Source organism: Eubalaena glacialis, chromosome 6, assembly GCF_028564815.1.
Source record: "Eubalaena glacialis isolate mEubGla1 chromosome 6, mEubGla1.1.hap2.+ XY, whole genome shotgun sequence".
NCBI lineage: Eukaryota > Metazoa > Chordata > Mammalia > Artiodactyla > Balaenidae > Eubalaena > Eubalaena glacialis.
In genome coordinates, this window is record NC_083721.1 from 71,452,292 (window position 1) to 71,477,339 (window position 25,048).

General features: G+C 52.3%; 1 protein-coding gene across 1 annotated transcript in view; it reads right to left on the reverse strand.

The window, feature by feature from the left end:
• Positions 1-476: 476 nt before the first annotated feature.
• Positions 477-25,048, reverse strand: part of ITGB5 (integrin subunit beta 5) — a 110,775-nt gene continuing 86,203 nt past the window's right edge. The window contains exons 11-15 of the mRNA XM_061194270.1: positions 9,756-9,978; positions 5,812-5,915; positions 3,465-3,584; positions 1,960-2,126; positions 477-1,176 (exon numbers count right to left, since the gene is read on the reverse strand). Of these exons, the coding sequence (XP_061050253.1) occupies positions 1,081-1,176; positions 1,960-2,126; positions 3,465-3,584; positions 5,812-5,915; positions 9,756-9,978 (710 nt within the window). The 3' untranslated portion in view covers positions 477-1,080. The remainder of the gene's footprint in view (positions 1,177-1,959; positions 2,127-3,464; positions 3,585-5,811; positions 5,916-9,755; positions 9,979-25,048) is intronic.

Genomic DNA, 25,048 nt, shown 5'->3' on the forward strand with positions numbered 1-25,048 from the left:
TTAAGGGCCCTGCAGGGAAGGACAGCTGAAATGGGTTTTGTGCTTTGGGGCACAGGACGTTGGCTGGGGAGGGCACTGGAAGGAAACTGTTGTCAATAATCATGTGCAAGAAGGGACTGTGTGTGGAAGCCACATCTTGACCCTTCTTCATCTGCACAATCTATTTCCAGCCTTAGCACCTGGGAACAGGGTAGGGAGGCCAGAGGGGTGGTCTTCACAGTTTCTAGCCTAAACTTTTTCTTTAAGTAAAAGCTCAGAGGGTCCAAAGACACCTGCTTAGCCCTCCCTGGAGCCACGCCAGCTACCCCCGTGGGTACCGCACAGAGCCCTGTGTGATGAGCCCTCGTCTGGAGTATTGGACTGGCTTGTGTGGCGTCCCCTGAGTGAGTACACAGCCATTTCAATCCCCGCTGGGGCACCATCCACTTCAGAAAGGAACGTGCACGTCATAAAGAGTGTCAGGCAAACACAAAATCTTTTGGTTTTAATCTTTACTTTCAATCCCAAACAATCTCTTTCCTTTTTGTTACAAAAGTACTAAACAAACACAGACAGGGGAAGAAAGTTGACATTTGCAAACTATGTGCCTTCAACAGGCGTCTCAGTAATCCCATCACCAACACCCATTTGCAAGGCAGAGACACCACGTAGGTAATTCTCAGGAATCGGAACTATACCATAAATGCACGATCATTTTACTTCATTTAAAAATGATCAACAGGAGCAAAGGCAGACTGTGTGGGTTTTACTCACTCTGACGCTCCCAAGAGCCTTCTCATCTGGCCAGACTGGAGGCCCAGCCCTCCCGGAAGGGAGAGGCGGCCTGCATCTCAGCAGTTCATTGAGACAACAAGCTGGATGTGCGGAGGAAAGCCTAGAGCACTGTCGCCGGGCTTGGAGGGGTGGCCAGGTGGCACGGCCGGACACCTTCCTGTGTGGGTGGGCTCCTCGCCCAGGCTCACCGGAAGGTCTCTGCGCTTGGCCGTGCAGGGAACCGCGCTCAAGCCGAGCAGCTGTCCAAAGCGTGTCAGTCTCTGGCTTGACCGCTTGCCCCTCCAGCCCTCTGAGGGGAAGGAGCCATCAGTCCACTGTGCCATTGTAGGATTTGTTGAACTTGTTGAAGGTGAAATCCACGGTGTGTGTGGAGATGGGCTTTCTGTACAGAGGGTTTGAAGCCTAGAGAACACGGGAGGTAAGAGGACATGTGTTAGTTCATTTGTTCATTCGCACACACACAGGGTTGGAGGCCCTTCTAGGGTCAGTCACCCAGGAAGGCAGTGGGCCCCGCCCGCGGGTGAAGGCAACGGCCTTGTGCTGCAAGACTGGCTCCTCTAAGCCGGCCTGGGACGGTCCCGCCCCTCCCTGAGCTTTCTCTCTCCATCTCTGAAACGAGCGGCTGTGTCTGTCAGACGGTCTCTCAAGTCCCTTGCAGCTTTAACACACTCACTGGGGATTCAGGGGGTGCTCACTCTTGCTCAGTCCTTCGGGAGCGTGCAGCCTGCTTGGGGAGATAAGACACACACGGACACTGCGATAGACTGTGAGCACGTGGGACCCTCTCCTGGACTGTGTCCAGGCCGTCTGGACTCTCCCTGCCGAGGCTGTGGCGAGCGCCTCTGCCGGTGAGCCTCCCGACCGGGACCTGGTGCGGGGCTCCGTGCAGGGCGTCCAGAACTGGGCACACACCGCCTCTCAGGTTTCGCTTCTTCGCGTTTTTTGTTTTGTTTTGTTCTTTTTATCTTTTTGGCCGCACCGCGCAGCATGTGGGATCTTAGTTCCCCGACCAGGGATCGAACCCGAGCCCCCTGCAGTGGAAGTGCAGAGTCTTAACCGCTGGACCACCGGGGAAGTCCTCGCTTCTTTGTTCTGAATCCCAAAGATGTTAGTGGGCCTCTGCTTGAACTCAACCGGACCGCTAAGCTTGACATTTTTTCTACTTCCAACTTCCCACTGGCTTACCATTTCGTAGCGGGCCCTGGATCGCTCGCTCTGGAACTTTGCAAACTCTCTCCGGTCATGGATGGTGACAAGCAGCTTCCAGATGGCCAGGAGCGCAAGCCCAATCAGGATGATGCTGCCGACCACGGCCAGGAGGATGGTCGTGGCATTGGGGGCAGCTCCACACTCTGGAGGGGACCAGGGCACGATGAGCAAAGCCACCGCCGTCACCGTGCCCCCGCCCCCCGACCTCGGGCCCGTCAGCTCTCCCCAGAGGCCTTCCCTGGATTCCCTGAGATGCTCACACCGCTTCTGAGAGAGCTGGCTGGCGGGCAGGTTCTCCAATGCACATAAAGTGGAAGATTCAAAGAGGGCTGGTCACCGTTCCAAGGCCACACAGTAAGTCAACGGCAAAGTCTAGGAGAACCTTGGTGGCTGCTCCACTTTCTCCCACACGCCGTGCGTACGGCTGCATCTCCCCAACTCGAAGCACCCACGCCCCAGCCCGGCCCCACCTCCCGTGCAGGACGCTGGACCAGGTCTCAGCTTTCACGTAAATGGTTTCAGGAGAAGACTGGGCGGCAGGAGGTTTCATGAAGCCGCTTCCACAAGGGCTGGGCTGGGGGCCAGCCAACACTTGTAAGCCCTTAGTGTGGAGCCTTTGGAGCAAATGTGCTTATTTTCAAAGAACCGCAAAGACAGCGCTTGGAAACAGAGCCTCATTCTTACAGGCGTGCATCCTGGGCTAGGACCACAATCCTTCCCTCTGCCTCTGGCCTAGGGAAGGCACATTATGTGGTCTAGCCCCATTTGGAAAAACCGTTTGCAATGTTTTGAAAGGAAGAGAGCAGATCTTTTTCTGCACCACCCGCCTCTGCCCCGGCAACCTCCACCAGAGAAGAATGAAAGGGGTCATACTAGAAACCCTCATTACCCCAAGGAAAAGGGCCATTGGTCCCCAGGCCCATGGCGTCGGGCAGAATTGCCCATGTTAGATGAGAGCGTGCCGTCCTCAGGGGCCCAGGGAGCGAGGCATGGCACTTGCAGGAATGTCAACCCAGCGCTCCATCTACCCTTCTTGGACTCCACTCCGGGAAGTGGCAGCCCGGCTAGGGCTGTGTGTACCCAGATGCTTCCTGACGCCCAGCCTTGATGGTCCAGACCTGCCCTGCACGCTCGCACCCCCATTGGCCATGTAGGCTAAGTGAGTTCTGTGCTTACTGTCACCCCTGTGTCCCCTCCTTCAAGATGAGACACTCCCCCAGGGCAGGGCCCTATCCTCCTATAACTCCCATTCCCCTAAGTCATGCCCCCCCCAAGCTCCGCCCCCGTGATGGGTCCCCAGATATACAACCATCTTTCTTCTAAACTATAGCAGTCAGGTAGAGGCGACCTTAGATCTTGATCTTTATATGGAACTGTATCCCTCCTCTCTCTGGAGTTTGGAAAGGATGGTGAGGAGAGAACGGGTGATACGTCAGAAACCGAGCCCCCTGGGGGAGCAGACAGAGCTGGCCCTCACCCACCTGGCTCCCTGAGGACTGTCAGGTTGGACCTCCCACTGGGGAGCTCTGCATAGGTGAACATCATCACACAATCCTTGGCAGTTTTGTAGAAACAAAGCACAGCCTCCTGGTCATCTTTCACTGGAAGAAAACCAAGCAGAAATGTCCTGAGTGTGTCTCTGAGCGATGCAGAGCCGCTAAGGGACGGGTGAGGAGCCGAACCCCGCAAAGAAGAAAAGGGGGTGCAGAGAGGCTTAAAGGGAAGGCTGGACCTTAAAAATGAATTTCTCACATCAAGAATGCAGGCCCAGCGCTAAGTTAGGCTGCGCTGGGGACGTGAATTCCCTTCCACGCGAGGGAGGCCTCCGCAGGCTCACTGGGGTGAAAGGAGAGGGGGCACTACCGCTGGGGCGGGACTGGGCAACGGAACTGGGTAAAGAAAAGAAGGGGCCATCCTGCTGTCCGCGGAGGCCTGAGCGAAAGTTCACGCTTGAGTCTACCTGGCTGAGAGCCGGCTGCAGAGGCCAGGAGGTGGCGGCGCTTTCCTGAGATGAGAAACCAAAAAGACCCACGAGGCAAGGAGGATGGGTGGATGAGAGACTGCACCTCCCACCCTCGGTGCACATCGCTGGCCTCGCTCCCCATAGTAAGAAGCCCCCTTCCTCAAGCTGCCTCAACACCTGCCGTGCCCACGCGGCTGTCACCTGAGGGGAAGGTATCACCAACCCCACTCTCCGCCCCCCCGCCCCACCCCGCCAGGCATTGTCTGCATTCCAAGCCTCCCCTGGAACAGGGTTAGACTGATTTCCAGGGTGGAAAGGAAGCGGGGAAGAGTGTGAAGCAAGAGAGAGGCGGGTGGTAAGGGAATGACCCACTGGTCCTGAGTAACAACTGTGGGCTATTTTGGGACACGAAATGCTTTCTAGCTCCGCCCTCTGTAACCCTGTTGCTCGAAGGAGTCTCCACCTAGAACCAGACAATTTTGAGTGGTTATCAGACACGGAGACCTGGGCTTTTTCTCTCGGCTCCCAATCCTAAGCCTGGTCTGGGTGAGTGTGAGTGAGCATGGGTATGAAAAAGCCTGGGGGAAGGAAGGAAAAGGATAACTGGTGAATTCGAACAGAAACCTTCTCTGTGAAGCAACTGATTCATGACAAAGGGACAGACTGAGAGGCAGCTGTGCGTGAACAGCTGCATTTGCTCCAGAGCGAGTAAGTAGTCAGTGGGCCGGGGGAGGCATCGCCATCTTTCTGTGGGTGCCCAGTCAGGGGGCAACGGCCCCAGGTCTGCAGGTAGAACTTGCTGTGAGCCAGACCTCAAGTCACAAGACAGAAGCAGGGCAGGAAAACGGGCATGAGAGGCCGGATTTGGGGAGGGCGGGGCAGGGGCTCCCTGCTGTGGTACAAGCCCTGGCACACAATAGGTGCTCAATGAATATGTGTTGGCGGAATACATGACTTGGCATCCTCAGGAGCCATGATTCAGCCAGAGCATCACTCAAGATCAGGGAGGCAGGAAAAAGGAGTGGGGAGACCTGTAGGAACGAGGAAGAGCCAGGGTAGCACTCGATCCCGGGTTCATTCGGACAGAATGTGAGCTCTGCCTCGTCTAATGCTGGCAGAGCATCGTGAGAGCTGCACTGGGCTGAGGCCAAACAGAGACTGGCTAGCTGGTCACCAAACATGGTTTCCCAGCTTCCTGGGCACAGCTGGAGGACATTTCCCGCCATCCTTACAGTAAACGTGGCTGGATGACTGAGCTCTGGGTGGGGGGGGATGTTGTGTGCCCCACTTCCAGGCCCCACCCATGTAAACCTCCCCCACGATCTTTCCCCATTTGCAGATTCAATGGAGAGAATTCTGAGGACCCGGGGGAGGGTGGAAACACAATCTAGAGGGTACCTGGGCTCCTGAAGGAGCACAGAGAGGCCTTGTCAACCAGGAACATCTTCAGTGGACTTCGAGTGAGTGACAAACTGACTTTTATTTTGTTAAGTCATTGAGGTTTGGGGTTTGTTTGTTGTAGCAGCTAACAGTACTTATTCTAACTAATATACCAACTTCTCAGGAAGCCTGGGAGAAGATGTAGGAAGGGACTAGGCTTCAGGGATGGGACAGAAACTTAAGAACAGGAAGGTCTTACACCCTGGAGAGCCCAGAACCTATGACCTAACACAGGTACTCCAAGTCCTCTTGGGGAGCCAGCAAGGACTAGCCAAGGACACTGAGGTTGCTTCCTAACTCAAGGTTAAAACTACCCTCCTGTCTGCCAGGCAGCCCTGAAGATCGTCCCCACGAGGGACAAAGTCTCTACACGTCTGCCAAGATCCAAAAGGGGCCGGCTGCCCAGGGCCGCTCCCCACACTCACCGATGGTGTCCACCCGTGTGATCACCTCATCCTTGCACAGGTTTTGGCAGGTCTGGTTGTCAACTGAGCTCCCTGAGTGAAGCAGCAAGCACTCAACACAATCTCTTTGGAAAAGAGGCAATAAATGTGGGTGTTAGATGCTGGGTAGTAGCTCCACACATGTAACTGAGTGCATGTCCCAAGAGTGCAGGTCCCAGCCCTCCTGCAAGCCCCTGAAAGTTTTAACTTCTCCCATGTTCAGATGTTTGGCCTCAAGGAACATTTCTGCCCTGTCCTTCTTGCTGCTATCATGCAGGGAAGCCCAAGGGTCCTCGGACGAACATATGTGGGTTTAGAAGCATGTCTGGTACACATGTCAAGTTGCAGGTTGGAAACCTTTCAAATTCTGACACTAGGAGCCAAATCCATCTGCACTCTGGTGCATCAAATGCCTCACTGAGGAGTCTTCCCCAAACAAGAAGTTTCTGAAGATAAAAAAGTGTTCCTGGCCTCGAAGAGGGGTCCTCACCCCCCTGTGGCCCCAATTCCCAGGATCCCCACCAGGAGACCATCACCCAGGCAGGGCTCTCGGCACATTAAACTCTCTGGGTGGGCTTTCAAGACAAAACACCACTGCCTGGGCCCAACCACACCCATGGTATCCAAATCTCTGGGGCTGGACCTGGGCTCTTGGGGATTCTGAGTAAAGGTGAGGGCTGAGAACCACTGTCCTGGAGACTCTCAGGCCCTTGCCCCCTTCCTGCTCCCAGATAGAGCCCACCTGGCAGGGGAGCTAAGCTCTAAGGGTCCGTAAAGCTTGCTGTGGAGGGGAGAGAGGGTCTCTGACCTCTATGGGGGACTGGGGGATGGGAGAGCATAAATGGGATGGTGAGAACCCAACTCCAGGGAGGAGTGGGTTGGAACAAAACCACCAGCTGATGGGGAACGTGCAGGAACTTTCTGAAGTGATGGTGCTCGGTGGCCGGCCAGGATGATGAGAGACCCCAAAACAGAGGTTTCCCCAGGAAATGGGGTGAGGACTCCAGAGCCAAGTGTGCTGGGAGGGCCACTGCCTCCCTGCCACTGTGCCCTGGCACCAGAGGGCAGGGGAGCCTCACAGAGCCTCAGCCACATGGGGGGGACAGCAGCCCAACCTACCCCACAGGCCTGTGGGGACCAAAGGGGCTGCGTGTCTGGAAAGCTCCCTGGCAAAAATATGGAGGGTTGTACCATCACAATGCATTGCCTTTATTAGTATCATTTTAAAATTCCGTGGGATGGAGAGACCAGTTACTACGTTTCCAGGGCAGAAACTGTGGCCTGAAGGGAGCTGGGAGCGTTTCATTAAGTCGCCCTATTTTACAGGTGAGGGAAGTGAGGAATCAGTGACAGCAGGGTCCAGCACCCAGGTACCTGCCTCTCTGTCAAGTCCCTCCCTGAGTCCTTACTCCACTTCCTGAACATTGAGGAGGAATGGGCGAGTGAGTAGATTGTGGAGGGAAAGTAGGTAAGACTTTCTTACCAGGGTCCTAATATGCTTAAGAATCCAACTATCCTCGGATTGGCCACAAAATCCCACTCTCCTGGGAATGACTTCATGGAAATATTCTGAAGTTAAACAAGTAGGTAATTTCTGCATTTCTCCTGAGGCCAGAGCCCCAGCGGGCAGGCAACCGAGACTTGGCTGGGCACCAGGAAGGCGTGGCTCCAGCTCTGGTCATTCATGCTGACGCCGCTGCCCCTCCTCCACCCCTGGATTAACACACTGCAAAGAAAGGCGGCTGCTTCCAGTCTCCGCTAGGATTCACTGAGCCCTCCATCTGCATGCCCTGTTGTCATGAAACCACAGGGCCGCTTCCAGGGAACATTCCCTAATCATCCATGTGGACAAATCGGTTTAACCTGTGTGCTCCGCATACTGGGTTGAATCTTGTGACCTATTGCAGTCACGTATTAAAATGTCTGGCCTTTAAACAAACAAGTTGCTGAGACAGACTTTGCTCAGGGAGACTGTTAATTGAAATCAGCTGAAACTGAATATGAACTCACCCAAGGTGTAGAGCGTGTTTGGTTAGTTCTAGAGAGTGGAGATGGACTGCTCTGAAACCCCAGGAAAAAAAGGACATAGGCATTCAAAACCTGGTGGCTCTCAGCAAAGCAGCAAGTAGAAAAACAGCCTGAAATAAGGCACTATCAAAGGTACTTTGTTTAAAAAAAAAAAAAAAAGTGACAACTAGGCTGTGAAAGAGACTGTGTCAGTGTGGCCCGGAGACAAGTAAGAAGGAAGAGTGAGGCTCCCCTACGGCATCTCTTTGCTCTCCTTGCTCCCTTGATATTGCTCAATGGATAACAAATCATCAAGTCTATGTCTTCTTGGAAATGAATGCTTTAAACATTTAAAGCTAAGGTGGTCTTCCCAAGAGGCCTTTTAACTGACCTAAGCCAACCCTATATTGCCTTGCTGCTCCGGAAGAAGGAAAGAAACAGGCTTGATCTGCCTTTATTGGTTCCATGTGTATTGTCCTAGCTTGGCACCAACCCCCATCCACCTCATATGCCCCAAGGTCTGGGAGCACATACTCCTTCCGCTGGTGGGAGAGCTGGGGGTAGGGCACCTCCCTCAGGCATTAAATGTTGATGATGGCCATGATTCCAGGCTCAGATAGCCACAGCTATTTGGGCTCCAGATCCAGGATCCTAACCTCCTCCTTCCCCTGGGATGTTTCTATTTGGATTTCTGTTGTTTCTCTGCTCTTAGCAGGTCTAAAGCAGATCTGTGTTTCTTCTCCCTTACTCTGCCTGGTTTCCCTCTAATTACACAGAATAAAATCTGGCCCTGTCTATCTTGTCTCTCCATCTGCGGCCAGCTTTCAATTACCAACGCCTGGATTATTTGTGGCAAACATCCAACCAGGGGTTCTGCCACCCAGAACGTTTCTGAGTGCAGACTGACCGGCAGCCACGGCTGCTCAGGGAGCATGAACTCGTCTCATTCGGAGCCCGAGCCAGGGGTTTGGAAGGGAAATCTGCCAAAAAAAATTGCACAGTTGCGTTTCCCAGCCAAAGAGAAACAACGTCTGTATTATTATTTGTTTCTGATTATCTGTGCCCTCCCTCCTGGCCCCTTAGGACAAGGATGATGATGGCACAGCTGTTTCTCTAGCAAAATTCAAGAGAAACTGTCACTCTTGCTTTCCCGATGGCGTAACTCCCTGATTTAATTCCCTCTCATTCGCACTCTGGCAGAGTGTGAAGGGCAGAGCCTTGGGGAGGTCAACAGGGGAACGTAACCCCATGGCTGGGTCAGTGGAGGCCTGGAACCCGCGTCTGGACAATCTCTGCATTCAGCAGCAGCGCAGAGACCCACTCCATTATCTGTACAAATGGAGCAGAAAATTCAAAAGCCACTGCAGTTTGTTCCTGGCTTGCCTTATCTAGGTCAGGTGCCCTCCTGTCCAATTTACCTTCTGATGATGTTTTGCTTAAAGCAGCATTTCCCATATGGGGGGCCTGTGAAACATTGTTTGGGAGATGCTAATGGGGCGGGAGGTCAAATTCATTTGGAAAAAAGATGCATGCTGAATGTCCTTTTAAAATACTCAGTGACACACTAAAGGCTCAAGAAGATGCTATTTTGGTACTAAAATCAGTTTAATTTCATTTAACTCAGTAATCCTATAACTTCTAAACTTGTTTAGGAACAGAATAACAGTTTTTGTTGTTGTTATGTTTTGATTTTGTTTTTTTTACAAAATCCCCATGGAACCAGTGTTTCAAAGACCCTATTCTAGTTAACGTTAGTAAGAGTTTCGATCCCCAGCAAGGCTGGGTGGGGAAGATGCAGGAGATGGGGGGTGAGAGGCTGGCCAGCCTGAGGGCTGACTGGCCGGATGACAGGCCTGGTCTGGGGGAGACGCTGGGGTTCGGGGGGGCGGTGGAGGGCTGTGTAGGGGACGGCGCTTTACCTCTTGGTGCTGCAAGCATCCAGGCAGGTCGGGCACTTCTCACATGTCTCCCCAAAGGCCCCTGGCTCCGTGCACTGGCACTGCCCACAGATGCAGTGCCCACGGTCACTGCAGATCTGGCCATCCCTGGCCTGGCACGTACTGATGTCTGTCGAGCAGTTACAGTTGTCCCCGATGTAACCTGCGTGGCACTTGCATTCTCCGCAGTGACAGTCGCCGTGGCCTAAAGGACACACATGGCACATCAGCGCCTGCCTGCTTACACGGACACACGACCAACCACCCAGCGCCTGCCGTGTGCCGGACACTGGGGAGCCAACAGAATGAGATGCCGACTGTGCCCTCGCAGTCCGTCTGGGCAGACAAAGAGGGCCTGGTGCTGACACGGGGTGACAGCAGGGCGCCTGGGCAGCCCGTGTGGCCCGGCTGGGCTGAGTGCTGCTCCAAGTTGGTCCAGAACTTGGCCAAGTCGTGCCACAGTCCCAGGACACCAGAGAGCTTCTTCCTGTCTCCCGTGTTACGTGATTAATGGCCCCAGAACCTGTGAATGTGACCTCATATGGCAAAGGAGACTTTGCAATGTGATTAAGTGAAGGATTTTAAGACGGGGGAGATTCTCCCGGATTATCCAGGGGGGCCCTAAGTGCCACCACAAGGGTCCATATGAGAGGAAGGCACGGGGAGATCTGACTACAGAAGGTGGTGGTGACGGACAGAAGAAGCAAGATGCTGTGCTGCCACCTTTGAAGATGGAGGAGGAGACCTCGAGGAGCCCGGAATGCAAGGAACGCAGCCCTGCAAGACGGAAAAGGCGAGGGAAGGGTCCTCGCCCAGAGCCTCAGAGGGAGTGCGGCCCTGCTGCCACCTTGACTTTAGCCAGAGAAAACGATTTCAGACTCTGACCTCCAGAAAAGAGAACACGTCTGAGTTGTTTTCAGTCGCTAAATCTGTGGTACCCTAACACAGCCACGAAGGAAACCAACACAGTTGTTGCCCCTCAGTCTCAGTGAGACGCTGATTCTTGCTCTGGCCTTGGAGCCGCGGGCCACAGCCGGATGACTCAGGAGCAGGTACGGGGGACGGCAGCGGCTAACACCGAACTCGCTACGCACGTGTCAGGCTTTACAGCACGAACTCGATGAATTCTTACAACCATCCCATGCGCACAAGTGATGAAACTGACACACGGAAGGATGAAGGGCTTGCTGACGGTCAGACAGCTAGCGGCTGCAGAGCCAGGACCCAAACCGGGGAGTGTGGCTCCAGGGCCCACGGTCTGAACTCCAGGATCCGTGGCCTCTCAGGAGAAGAGGACAGAGTAGGCCCTAATCAAGATGAGAACCAGCTGAGGGGCCCCCTGCTCCCCCCTTGCAGGAGGAACCCTTCCCACAGCCTGCAAGGGAGGAGGAGCTGGGCATCCCCTCCCGGTTCTGCAGGCATCAAGGGCAGGGGAGCTGCTGGGCTCAGAGGACTGAGTAAGTGTGCGCACCAGGCACGCGCGTGTGCACGCTGGACAGTGAAAAGCACGGACAGCACCAGCCTCCAAGGGGGCCAGGAGCCTGACAGTTAGTGGATTCTCTATTTTTTGCTAACAGAGGCAGAAAGCAGTGCTACAGATGGCACTTAATTTTTAAAAATCTTCCTTATACTATCACTGCAGCATATTGTCCTTTCTCATGCCATTTTGCTAAGGCTAATATTACTAGGACCAAGAATTTGTATTTACTGAGAACCCACTGACATACTAGCAGGAGACCAGGCAGGCAGGGGATGGCATCAGACAGGGGCGCCTTGCATTTTATTCCTGCTCCTGAGTCAGTTATCCTTGTAGTTGGACCTCAGCATCTTCTGAGACCACCAATGAGTGTGACCCACAATTCAGGTCAGGAGCTAACTCCAGACAGCCTCTTCACCCCCACTTCCTTCCTGTCCCCCTCCCCAACCTGTCTGCTCTGGAGAGCCTAGAATCTGCAGGAGGCAGGGAGGCCATCTGGAGCCGCCAGTCCTCCCCTCCCTCCCATGCATGCGGGGCAGCCTCTCTGCAGCCCAGGGGTGCAGAGCCCCAGCAGATACTGTGCTGGGCGAGAGCACCCTCCCACTTCACAGCCAGTGCCGAGGCATATGGCAGCCCTCTGGGAGGGGTGAGGAAAGCCAGACCCCAGCCAGGAGGAGGCTGTGGAGTGCAGTTTAACTGCCTGGAAGCTGGCGTGTGATGTGTGGGCCACAGGAGACAGCAGCACCCCTGCTCATGGGTTTACACGGTGGGGGGTAGGGGCATGGGGGGGAAAGGGCAGCAGAGAGCACGACTCACCCCCGGGAGGGAGGCCTGCACACCCTTCCTCTCCACCGATCCCTGAACAGCCCTGGCAAGCAGGAAACCACCCCCCCCAGGAAGTCTTCCCAAATGAAATGGATCCAATCTGCACAACTCCCTAACTCTCGGCCTCAGGACCACATTGGTCAAGAGGCTGTTTTAAATTAAAATGGTTCACTGTCAGGGTGATTTTCCCCCCGGCATTTTATTATGACAATTCCAAACCTGCAGCCAAGTTGAAAGGACTGTACAGAGAACATCCATCCACGTACCACCCCCATTCCACCATCAGGATGCTGCCAGCTGCTTTATCACACATCTATCCATCCCTCTCTCCATCCATCAATCCATATTTTTTTAATGCATTTCAAAGTGAGTTGCAGTTATCAGTGCACTTGAGGAGTGGTTTTTAATAGAGCTCTGGTCTCTCCAGTGGCTTGTACATCATGCCATCCCATCAAGCAAAAATAGAGGAAGAGGCATGGTTGGTGCCATATTTACAAGCAGCAAAGACACTACTCAGGCCAGAGAGACTGCTTTGTTTGACACGGTGAGCGTTGTTTCCCTTCCTTCTCCGTTTTTGGCAGCAATATAAAATGAACCAAATAAAAACCTAGCACAACATTCCAAAGTGTCAAAGGTTTGGTGAGGAGGTACTATATTATTTCGTTTTGGGTGAAGTATGGGTGTGTGTATGTGCTGAAGGGAGAACTTGCTCCCCATGGTGACTGGGCATCTAATGTGAAAAGATCTGCTGCTGAGAAGATGACAAAGGTGCCAGCTGCTCTGTACTTCCCACCATGACGGTTAACTGGCAAGTAAACCCAGCTGCCTTGGGTACATCTGACATCATGAAGACCTGAGAGCTCCAAAACCCAGCCCACAGTCAAAGCAATTGAGGGTTCCCCTAGATCTGGGGTGCAATTACAGAGTTAGGAGTCAAGGGCAGGAGAGAGTGGGAGCTGGTAACTCACCCAAGGTCACCACGGCTCCATGGAGAGGGACGGGACTCACTGCCAGAGACCTAAGCTGTTCCTGAAAGGATCCTACAGCACCTGAGAGGCATGGACGTGGCGGGAAAGAAATGCTGTGCAAAGAACCTGTGAGTGAGAGCACGAAGCACCCCGGCCCACAGGGGTAGGGTGGGCAAGCAGGTGGGAGCCGCTGAGGGCCGGGGGACCTCGGAAAGTCCTTATCCACGTGGTGTTTTGGCCTCAAACATTTGCCAACTCCGACGCAAGGTCCCAGCAAGTCAAACTAGGAGAGAAGCCACGCTCAGTGAAATGGCTGAAGCCACTGGAGTGCTGTCCTCAGGGACTCCCGTGATGGCCCCAGTTTGTCTGTCAGGTGGTTCATCGCCTCTCAAAGACAATGGAAAGCAGCTACGGCAGAGGGGTGACGCACGCCTCCTCGTCCTCCTTCACTCCCACGGCAGACCGTGTCGTCTAATCAGGGGATTCTCTGCCAGGGAGCCCGGGCTTGGCCTCAGAATCCTCAACACTGTCCTCCAAGGAGGTTCTACCAACTGGTGGGGCCGGCACACAAGGTACAACCACTTGCCATTTCGGTTTAAAGTTTCCAAGTCTCCCTGAGAAAGCGTGACCCATATAGAGTGTCATAGACTTCGTAAATCTGGTCACAATTTCTCCTAATCCAAAGGTCTCGGACCCTGCACTCGGGCCTCAACCTGCCTTTCCCTCAACCTGCACATACAGAGATTTCCACGTCCTCTGGTCAGCCCTTGGCCTCTCCTAATGCCCTAATAGGAACATGTTATTAAAATGACAAGGGTCATTCGGTCCCGTCCCCAGGCTCAATAACCCATCAATCACCAGGAGAACTGCATGGGGAATGGGAACATGATCCTGGCTAACAGCACCCAGAGGGCCAAAGCAAGGACTCTGCATCAAAACAAAGCTCGTTTATAATGCTTCCCCAGCGCCTTGGCAAAGTGCGCTGAATTTCATGATGCCTGTTTAATACTGTGCAGACATAAAAATATTTTCATTACACATAGACAGGGATACTGAAGGGCATGTGAAAGCACTTTGTAAGCTGTGAATTGCTACATGTGCAAGCCATTATTAGTACCTTTGTTAGAATGACTGATAGCTAAATGGACAGGAAGTTGTAAATGTGTCTATTTATACAGAATTTCAGCTCTACAGAATTCAGCAGCTTTCCATCAGCAAGATAGTGCTTGGGTGGGCCATGGGCCAAGACGCAGCCCCCCCCCCCTGCCGCCCCCGTTGATCAAGTAGAATACTGGCTATTCAGAGGTAGGGGTGCCCCTGAAGCAGGCGAGGAAGGAGCTGCCAGAGAGGAGGGAGGGGGCACGTGAGGAAGCCCCAGCGCCAGTGCTCTGTAGAGGTCAAGAAGGGCAAATCCTACAGTGCGGTGGGGCGGGGAGGGCAGAATCCAGTGGTAGAGAGGTGAGGAAGTGGCCACAGCGAGCGCGGCAACTCCCACAAGGAATCTGGTTGTGCAGGGAAAGGAAGAGATGGCGGGGAAAGAGGCTGGGGATTTTGAAGAGGGGATATTCGAGCATCCTTCTGATTAAAGAGAAAGATACAGAAGAGAGAACATTTTGGTGGAAGTGGAGGGATCGAGGGAAGAACAAACCCCAGAGAGATCATAGCAGAGAGAGGTTAGTGGGGTGGGGGGGCGAGAGAGAGAGAAAAAGAGAAAGAGAGAGAGAGAGAGCGAGTAGCTGGGGGGTGAGGACTGTGGCCAGAGGAGCTCAGGCTAACCCCAATCAGCTGCGTGAAAGGCTGGCGGCTGTGCTGGAACCACATTCAAGTGTCACCTTGGGCAAGTCCCTAAACCTGACTGATGATCATTTCCTCATGTGTCAATGAGGACAATGCCTTCCTCGTGGGAGTGTCATCAGAAATACTGGTGTTAATGTAAATCAAGCCCCTATCCACAGCAGCCAGCACACGACCGGACCGCCCCTGAAGCTAAGCAAGCAAGGAGCTCGGAGGCCGTTGCATTGGACAGCGGTCACAGGGCTGTGCAGGCGTGACCTGGAGAGAGGGTTGAGAAGTCGGGGATCATGCAGTGGGAGGGCACAACCTCAAAGGGGGGGAAGATCAAGGGGGTAGAAAGCAAGGATCTGCAGGAGCGAGGGGAGGGCTGACGGGTGGGAGGCGGCCAGCGCCCCTCCTCCTCAGGAAAAGGAGGCGTGGGCATTCTTTCATGAGGTGGAGGATGAAGGGGAGCCTGTTCACCATGGAACATGGGTGGTGGGTAACAGCAGGGATACAAGGAAACATTCGGAAAATGAGGCAGTAGAGTGTGGTGGTTAACGTGTGGCTTCTGAAATCAGAGAGCCTGGGGTTGGCCTCCTGAATCTGCTATTTACCAGCAGTAACTGATGTTTAACCCCGCTGCATCTTGGTTTCTTCACTTTAAAATGGGGCCAATAAAGATGTCCCCATTCATAGGGTTGTTGTATGAGTTCAATCACATAACCTATATAAAGCACTTAGTGTTTGGCATATAATAAGTGCTCAATTAATGCTAGCTAGCTTCATCGCTGTTATAATGGGAGTGTGTGGGGAGGGGAAGCTTGGAGTAGATAATCTCAGAGGATGGGAGAGGGAATACCTTCTGAGAGCTTGGATCAAAGACTTCCAGGGTTAGGGAGTTCCCTGGCAGTCCAGGTGTTAGGACTCAGCACTTTCACTGCCAGGGCCTGGGTTCAGTCCCTGGTCAGGGAACGAAGATACTGCAAGCCGCGCAGCTCAGCCAAATTAAAAACAAAAAACAAAAAACAAAACACAAGCCTTCCAGGGTTAAAAGCTCCCATAAGGTTATCTAATCCACGCCCAGCCCAAAGCGAGAACACCCAGGGCCTGGTAAAGCTGCTCCCTCAACCCCAGAGCCTTGGCAGGGAGGCTGACACCCAACAGCACTGGAGGCCCTGCTTGGGGGGCACTCCAGCCCTCAGCAGGAAGGGGACAGCTGGATGTCTGAGGCACGGCATATGTGGCCCTCGGCCCCAAGCTGGACTCAGGTCTGCAAAGGCCCAAGGCAGCCCTAGGGTGACCTCAGAGGACCTGCGTGAGGGCCCTGGGGCTGGAGGAAGGAAGGAGCCGGCCTGAGACGGGGCAGAAACAAGAAGTGGGTGTCTTCTCCCCATCCTGGCCCCGTCAGGAGCAAGGGTCACAACCACACAGACGTCAGACCCTCAGGGTACAAATCGTCTCTCCACAGCTGGTCCAGAATAGTTTCCATCCAGCTCAGGAATGCGCTGCACTTCCCTCGGCTTCGGCCCCCTCCCCTCGGCCTCCAGGAGGTCTTTCAGGCTGGCAGAGGGCTGAGGAGGGGAGGGCTGTGCTCAGCTCCCCAGCCCCCCAGACAGGAACGCCACTTCCCTTGCTCCTGTCTCTCCCTCTCCCTATCCCACTGTCTGCATCCCTCTCTCACACAAGTATGTACTCTCAGTTTCTGCCTCCCCCAAGCTCCCCCATGGGCACCCCTCCTCCCACAGCCCCAGCACCCTCCTCCCACAGCCCCAGCACCCTCCTCCCACAGCCCCAGCATCCCTCCTTCCACAGCCCCAGCATCCCTCCTCCCACAGCCCCAGCACCCTCCTCCCACAGCCCCAGCACCCTCCTCCCACAGCCCCAGCATCCCTCCTTCCACAGCCCCAGCATCCCTCCTCCCACGGCCCCAGAATCCCTCCTCCCACGGCCCCAGAATCCCTCCTCCCACAGCCCCAGCATCCTCCTCCTCCCACAGCCCCAGCACCCCTCCTCCCACAGCCCCAGCACCCCTCCTCCCACAGCCCCAGCACCCCTCCCCCCACAGCCCCAGCACCCTCCTCCCACAGCCCCAGCACCCTCCTCCCACAGCCCCAGCATCCCTCCTTCCACAGCCCCAGCATCCCTCCTCCCACAGCCCCAGCACCCCTCCTCCCACAGCCCCAGCACCCTCCTCCCACAGCCCCAGCATCCCTCCTCCCACAGCCCCAGCATCCTCCTCCCACAGCCCCAGCATCCCTCCTCCCACAGCCCCAGCATCCTCCTCCTCCCACAGCCCCAGCACCCCTCCTCCCACAGCCCCAGTACCCCTCCTCCCACAGCCCCAGCACCGCTCCTCCCACAGCCCCAGCACCCCTCCTCCCACAGCCCCAGCATCCCTCCTCCCACAGCCCCAGCAATCCTCCTCCCACAGCCCCAGCATCCCTCCTCCCACAGCCCTCTGCCTGCCCATCGTCTTCCCCTCCTCTCTCCCCTCTTCTCACGACAGGCAGCGGGTAAACAGGAAGTGGTTAAGAGAAAAAAGAAAAGGAAGCGCTGTGGGCTGGAAAGCCTCTGCCCATTTGGGTGATTTCCCTGCCACGGAAGTCAGGTCTTGTCTGCGGTGTGGACACCTCTGGGTGACACCTTGGGCCCCGCTCCTGGAACTCTCCAACAGCCGTCTTAAAAAGGGCAGGAAAACCAACCAGAGCTTTCTGTGCCTCCAGCCACCGGTGTCTGTGCGACTCGGGGGTCCCAAGACGCTGCTGAGCCAGAGGAGGCACATGGCCCCGCCCTCCTTAGCATCAGGTTGGTGTTGGGAGCTGCTCCCCAAGAGCCTGTGAACGTAGACGTCCTGGGCACTCACACAATCTCCATGGGGAACCACAGCCAGGGGCGGGCTGACCTGTGGCCAAACACACACACAACGCTTCCAGAGCGTCCGGCCTCTGTGTCCGGGGCTTTGGACTAGGAAGGGGAAATCCCTCCTAAGAGGGGCGCTCTTCCTGGTACCTGGCTGACGAGCAAGTGAGGGTTACATAACGGGCCGGGTGTTCTCAGTGTCTCCGGGTCTGGTCCCCGTGGGAACGCGCCCCTCCCATTGTCTCAGTGTTCCCTTCCATGCACTGGCTTTGGTGCCAGAAAAAGTAGAGAACAGAGATTCTGGAAATGCACAGGACTTCTACCCAGTTCCCTCATGAGGGATCTTAGCCTGACTCTGGGCACCTCAGCAGAAACTAAATGAACCTCCAGGGTCAAGAGAGAAGTCACTCTTGAACGGTTGTGTCCTCACCAGAGGCTTCCCAAGCCTGTAAACACGGCCTGCTCTTGCCAAGGATGAGTTACTGACTAGAGAACTTGCCAACTAAGGGCTGCTCCTCTCAAAGACAGCACAGCTCTCCTCGCCCATCCCCAACCCCGGAGCCAGCTCTCACAGAGTCTGCTCAGACCAACTCGGTCTCACCCTTGTCACTACTTGGAAGCCCTCGGCTGGGGACGCGTCTTCTGGACGGGAGCTACCGTGCAGCCTCACCTAGCTACTTGCTGGCTCTGGACAGCAGTCCGCTTTCTTCATCAATAAAAGAGGGACGATGGCTTGTCTATCTAATGGGATTGGAGGAATTCCTTGTAAATGTGCAATAAAGAAATGTATGGTTTCAAGAAATTTCTAATTTCACTGAGAAATCAAGTCATTAAAATCTCTTAATAGGGAAACTTGATGGAGCACTTACAATAGGACAGGCATTGTTCTAAGCACTTTACTTGGATTTTCTCATTACTAGTCCCAATCGCCCTACATGGTGGTACGATTATTACCCTAATTTTTGCAAATATGGAAAATGAGGCACAGAGAAGCCAAGTAATTTATCCAAAGTCACACAGCAGGCAGGTGTCAGGGCTGGGATTTGAACCACATTTGTTTGTCTCTGGAGCCCATATTCCTAACCACTATGTGTACTGCCTCTCCAGTATAATCTAGGCATGACTAAGTGATAAAAATTAACACATAGGATAAATGTTCAAGGTGACCCAGGGTGTTTTATAGTTTAAAAATGTGCAACAGATCCATCCCCAAGGCTAGCTCTTTTAATCACTGATCATTAAATCACTCTTGGCCTCCGTTTTCCTATCTGTAAAGTAAGGGCGGTACGTGAGCTCTGCCATTCCTCCACCGCTGACATTTGCTGTTCTCGGTCAGAGCAGGAGAAATCTGGAGAGCCTGGTACAGGCTCCGGCTTAAGCTACATGTTTTGGAATAGTAGAGGAAAGAAGGCATTTTGGGTGCAAAAAATAGGATACATTCACTTGTGAGGATGAATACAGAGAGTGAGCAGACTGGAAGGGAAGTATTTGAAAAGGAGAGTTTGATGAGAATGGGTACCCAGGGCGTAGACATGGGCCTGTTTGTATGCACGTGTGTTTGTAAGTGTGCACGTATATAAAAAGACAGAAGGAAGGGAGGGAAGGAAGGAAGGGAAAAAGGGAGGGAGGATGACTGTGGAGGAAGGAAGGCCTGAGGGCTAGATTGAGGAGTTTGAATTTATCCTGTAGTCCCCAAACGGCCTGACAATAAACTCCCATCACTAGAGGGAAACTTGAGAGCCTCAGCTGGACGCTGCAGCGTTCTCCTGGTCGAGTACTCCTGCTATGGTCTGCCCCTTCCCCAAGTTATGTCCACATGGCCTCCTCCATCATTTTCCTAAAATGTAAACTATGTGATGACACTCTTTTGCTTAAAATCCTTCAACGGCTCCTCACCGCCAAAAGCACAGCTTCCACATGTAAACTTTGTGCCCAACATACAAGCCTGTTACGTGGCCTACCTCTCGTATCTCTTCACTTGCCCCTGCGCCCCCGGGCACCCCAGGTTCTGGTCATTTCAAACCACTCCAAGCCTCTCAAACATGCTGAACTTTAGCATATTTTTGTTTTGAAACAATTACTTTGGCTGCAGCACGGGGAGCAGATGAACTTGGATGGTGGCAGCACCGATGCGGAGAAGACGAATTTCAAAGAAATATGAGGTGAGTGGACAAGACTTACAATAGGACAGGCATTGTTCTAAGCACTTTACTTGGATTTTCTCATTACTAGTCCCAATCGCCCTACGTGGTGGTACGATTATTATCCTAATTTTTGCAAATATGGAAAACGAGGCACAGAGAAGCCAAGTAATTTATCCAAAGTCACTCAGCAGGCAGGTGTCAGGGCTGGGATTTGAACCACATTTGTTTGACTCTGGAGCCCATATTCCTAACCACTATGTGTACTGCCTCTCCAGTATAATCCAGGCATGACTAAGTGATAAAAATTAAAACAACACATAGGATAAATGTTCAAGGTGACCTAGGGTGTTTTATAGTTTAAAAATGTGCAACAGGTCCATCCCCAAGGCTGGCAGATGGAACGTAGGAGTTGAGGAGCAGGTAGGAAAAAGGATAATTCCTGGGTTTCTGGCTGGTACAGCTAGATGAAAGGTGGAGACAAGGAAAATCAGGAGAGGACGACAGCTGGGAGGAAGATCATGAAATCAGTCTGAGACATCCTGAGACTGAAGTTCATTTAAGACATCCACGTGGAGCTAAAGGGAGCTTGGGAGCAGGTCTGAGCAACACAAGGGTAACTGAAGGTGTGGGCACAATGAGATTCCTGAGAGAGACTCTGGGGGAGAAGACGTCCAAGCTGTGCCTTGGACAATCTCAGCACTGAATGGACGGCCAGAGGAGAAGGATCCCACAAAGGAGCCTACAGTTCTGACTGACAGTGGGGAGAGAGCTTTTCAAGATGGGCGCGGTCAACAACATCTGCTGTCACTCAACAGTCAAGTAAGATGAGAGCTGAACAAGCCTTAGATGCAGCAGGACACAGCCATTCAGGACCTGGAAGACCTGTTTTGGTGGAATCATGGGCCTGAATCCAAATTGGACTCTGATGAAGGCTGCCTGGGAGGTGATACATGAAGTCAGTGGGTGTAGACAAATGTTTTGAGGAATACGGCTGTGAATATGGAGGAAAGAGGAGCTTGCAGTGGGGGGGCGGGGAGGGTAAGGATTTCTCTTTTTCTGTTCTTTTTCTTTTTCTTTTTTTTTAAGACTGGAGAGTCCTGAGCATGTTCTAAACCTGACCAGAAGACTTGGTTAACAGGGAGAGTACAGATATACAATCACTTATCACACAGATATATTTGTTTACGCATTTGCCTCATCTCACTGGCTTGCAAACCCATACAAAATCAAAGACGGTGTTTTATTTTTGTTTGCCTAATGCCTAGCATGGTGTCGGGCACACAGTAGATGCTAAGAACATATTGTTGACTGGTGGAAGCTGTGAATGACGTCAGGACAAGCCTGAAGCCCTGGGGAAGATACCCGATGCTGGAAATTAGAAAAGGAATGAAGTATTATTGATGTTTATAAACTTAAATGTGATTCTTGAGATATTTCAAATTCTTAACAAACGCCCAAAAAAACCCAGAGACTTGAAGATGACACGAGAAATAAAGACTAGGAATTCTCTTTCCTGTGGCAACCATGGTCATGGTTGAACAGAAGTCACAGGTTTTGCACCCGATACTGTTCTTGCATATTGTTCAGATTTCTCCAGCAAAAGGCTCTTCAGAGATGTGAACAATGATGCATCCTCAGTCTCAGGGCTCGCTGCTCCTCTGTCCTTGGCTTAGTGTCAATGAACCAGGCCTGACAAGCTCAACTGGAGGTGCTTCCCAATAGGTGATGCCCTGACAAGCCCCTTACCCTTTGCCTTCATCTGCTGAATTGCATGTTGCATTCTGTATCTGATCAGCAAAATATGACCACTACTAAGCAAATGAGGTGATGCTGCTTTAAGCTAAGCTTCCCCAAACCTCAAGAATACTTTGAGATGATAGCTCTGGCTAGAAAGCCAAGACTCCACTGTCAAAGGCAACAGAGCTCTGTCAAAGGATATCTTTGCCTTTCTGGTCTTAGCACCTGGTTTCTCGATGCCAATGCCCAGCTGCCAAGTCCCTCTAACTACTACTGCATTCCACATGAGGGCACCAAGGAAAGGACTTGGTGTCTGGCCCAACTCTATCAATCACAGGGAGATTAAGGCAACGGAGGGAAGATGGAAAATCCTGAGTGCCTTAATGAACTCACCTTTCCAGTTTCAAAGGAGTGTGATGAACCATAGTCCTCATAGGACCCTGAGAATGCTGACTCAGAAAGAAAAACAGAAGGCCTGTGGCCAAAAGAAACAGAGGTGCCTCGCATCGACTTCTTGAGTTTGGCTTAACCTGCCTGATCTGCCTGGCAGGCACTTCTGGGGAAATGCCAACAGCATCTGGGGAGACATGAATTCACTCCCCTTTCCCCTGGTCACTGCAACAGGATGAGAGGGTTACTATTTTCACCCTGGAAAACTGTCATGTTGTTGTGGTGGGTTAACAGCTGCCATATTCCATCCTCAGTTGGCCACTGTTCAGAGCCTGGAGCAGCGCTCTCAACGGACACAGCTGGTCTGGAATGTCACATGAGTGGGCCACGCTGAAGCTTGGCTGCCAGGAGCCCAGCCAAGCCAGGAGATGGCAGGAAGCAGCCACCCAGAGAAGAGCATCCCCTGAGGGTTAGGGTAGGTGAGCTTTTCTTAGGCCAAGGCTTTGGGCCAACCACCGGTGGGAAGCATGGCCAACATGCCAATCTTCTCAGCCACAGCCTCCACCACACGGCTGATCAGTAACAGCCACCTCAGTCTCCTGGTAGAGGAACAACCACCAAATGAGATCATGCATGCCAAGAGTGTTTTATACATTAGAAGAGGCTAACAAAGGTTCATTTAAGGAAAGTGGGTCCAGCCTAATCAATAACAACAGCCAGACACCCACTGACTACTAAGAGGAACACTCTGTGCCTTTCATCAAATAACAGTCATGAAGGGACGGGTACTTCGGCTGGTCTTTTGCTCTGCATGTGTCCTTCGGCCTGGTCTGCTATGTCTGATCTATCCTTATGTAACCCAGAGAAACTCACTTAGCAAAACAGAGACTAAAAGTTTCCTAAAATTTTTGACCAGAATAAAAGAGCACTTATTAGGTAAGACTTGGAAAATGTGGGCTAAATGCTTGAGTGGTGGCAGGAAGGGCTGAGCTGGTATTAAAGAGATTTGGGAAGGGTCTCAAGCTAATCAAAATGAGTAAAATTCGGTAGAGATGAGGTAACTATTTACTTCCAAGGTTCTCCTCGTCTGAATCTATAATCAAGAATCTCAAGGTGCTTTAGTCCAGGTTTTGGGCCTCAGTTTCCCACAATGTAAACAGTCAATGCAGGTAATAGACAGTTGACCCACTGTGTGTGACTGGTGGTGGTAGAAAAGGCAGAAGATGCAAATAATCCCACTATTTTGTGCTTGCTCATGAAAAGCACAAAATACTAACAAATAAGCCTCAGTGTGTTTCCAAGGAAAATCATCTCACTATACTAAAAAGTGTGTTAAAATAGATTCTATTTATTATTATCATTATTATTACAATGTTTGCCTAAAGGCCAATGATGTGATGTCAAATAACATACCAACCTGGGAAGTATATTCCTGTAGCCTAGGGACAGTGGGTCATCTGATGAAGACTTTTGGGGGTGATGGTTGTGGGCTGGGGTGGTAGGAGGTCCCCTCCTCTGGGTCAGAGGGCAACAGGCAGGGCTCAGGAAGGTGTCCAGGAGAGAGTGAAACCGAGCAGGACCCTGTGTGGCCTTCCAGGGACAGACCTTCCCCCTGCCCTGTGTCCTCCAACTCTTGTTTGTAGAAAAGCTTTAACCTCCCAAGGCTTCCCAAGTTCCAAAGAGCAAATTTAATCAGAGGAGTGAAAAAATGCAGGAAAAAGGAAAGCGGTCAAGCAAGACAAAATAATAGTTTAGCCATAAAACAAAGTCAAGGACCCTTAGCTCCTCCTCAAGGGCTATAGATGACATCCTGAGCCATAACCTTGAGTTGCTTTGCAGAAGCTAAACCCCTCCCCAGGTAGAGGAAGTTGGCTGCATGCTGAGCACCAGCACATAGTCCCCAGACCATAGACCCCAGACCAGTTGGAGGCAGAAAACTGATAACTGAGATTTCCCAAAATATCACCCTGTTACCTCACCACAGGCCAATCAGAAGAATGCCCATAAGCTGATCAGACACTCTGCAACCCTCACCCCTAACACTGCCTTTAAAAACTCTTCCCTGAAAGCCCTTAGGGAGTTAGGGTCTTTTGGGCATGAGCTGCCCAATCTCCTTGCTCGGCACCTGCAATAAACACTGTGCTTTCCTTCACCACAACCCAGTGTCAGTAGATTGGCTGTGATGCATGTCACCCCAGTTCCTTTCATTAACAAGAAGATGCAAAACTTCTGGCAGACTGAACTCACTCAGAGCAACTTCCAGACACCAGCGAGCATTTGGATCTGGGTGGAGTCCTTAGGTCAGTGTTCTGACAGTCAGGAACACTTACCCCAAAGGAAAACAGGGCTCCATCCAATCCCGCCCCACCCCACCCAAAGCACTGAGCAGCAGAGTCCTATAACCAGTTATGTCACAGTTTCCAAAATCAAGACCAAACTCAAAGTGACAGCTCAACACCCAAGAAATAGAAACAAAGGAGCCTTACGAATAACTATTTCAGTCACCAGAGGTCTCTCATCATTTTCAATTTAACTAAGAATGGAAAATTTTCTAATGTGTTATTCTACAGTATCAAAAAGCTAATGCCACCCAATTCTATACATGACTAACATCTTATCTTTGGCATTTCTCATGGTTTTCCTAGGATTTTCCTTTTTTTTTTTTTTAAGTTTCATTATTTCCTTCACAAGCCGAACTCCATGACCTTGGATCAGGCCTGAAGTTCAAAGGCATGAGCAGAGTCCTCATCCCAAGCTCCCCTGTCTGCACACTTCCCTTTCTAAATAGACATAGAAGGGCGGTGAGGTGAAAGCCAACGCTCAGATTACTCCATTTTTCATGATCACTGGTAAATTGTTGCTTAAGATGTTTCTGGAATCAGGATCTGAGCAGTGAGCAAGGGCAGTAAGAAAACTCCATTCCCAGAGCTGAGCTCACAGCATGCAACAAGGCAGGTTCTCAAAATGGCTTGCCAACATGCTTCTTATCTTTCAAGATCTCACACAAGTCTGGATGGTGGAAGTAGAAGCTTAAGTGGTTCATATGCTCATTCCTCAATCCCAGAAAGTTTCTGAGGAGTGGAAAATTCTAGGGACAAC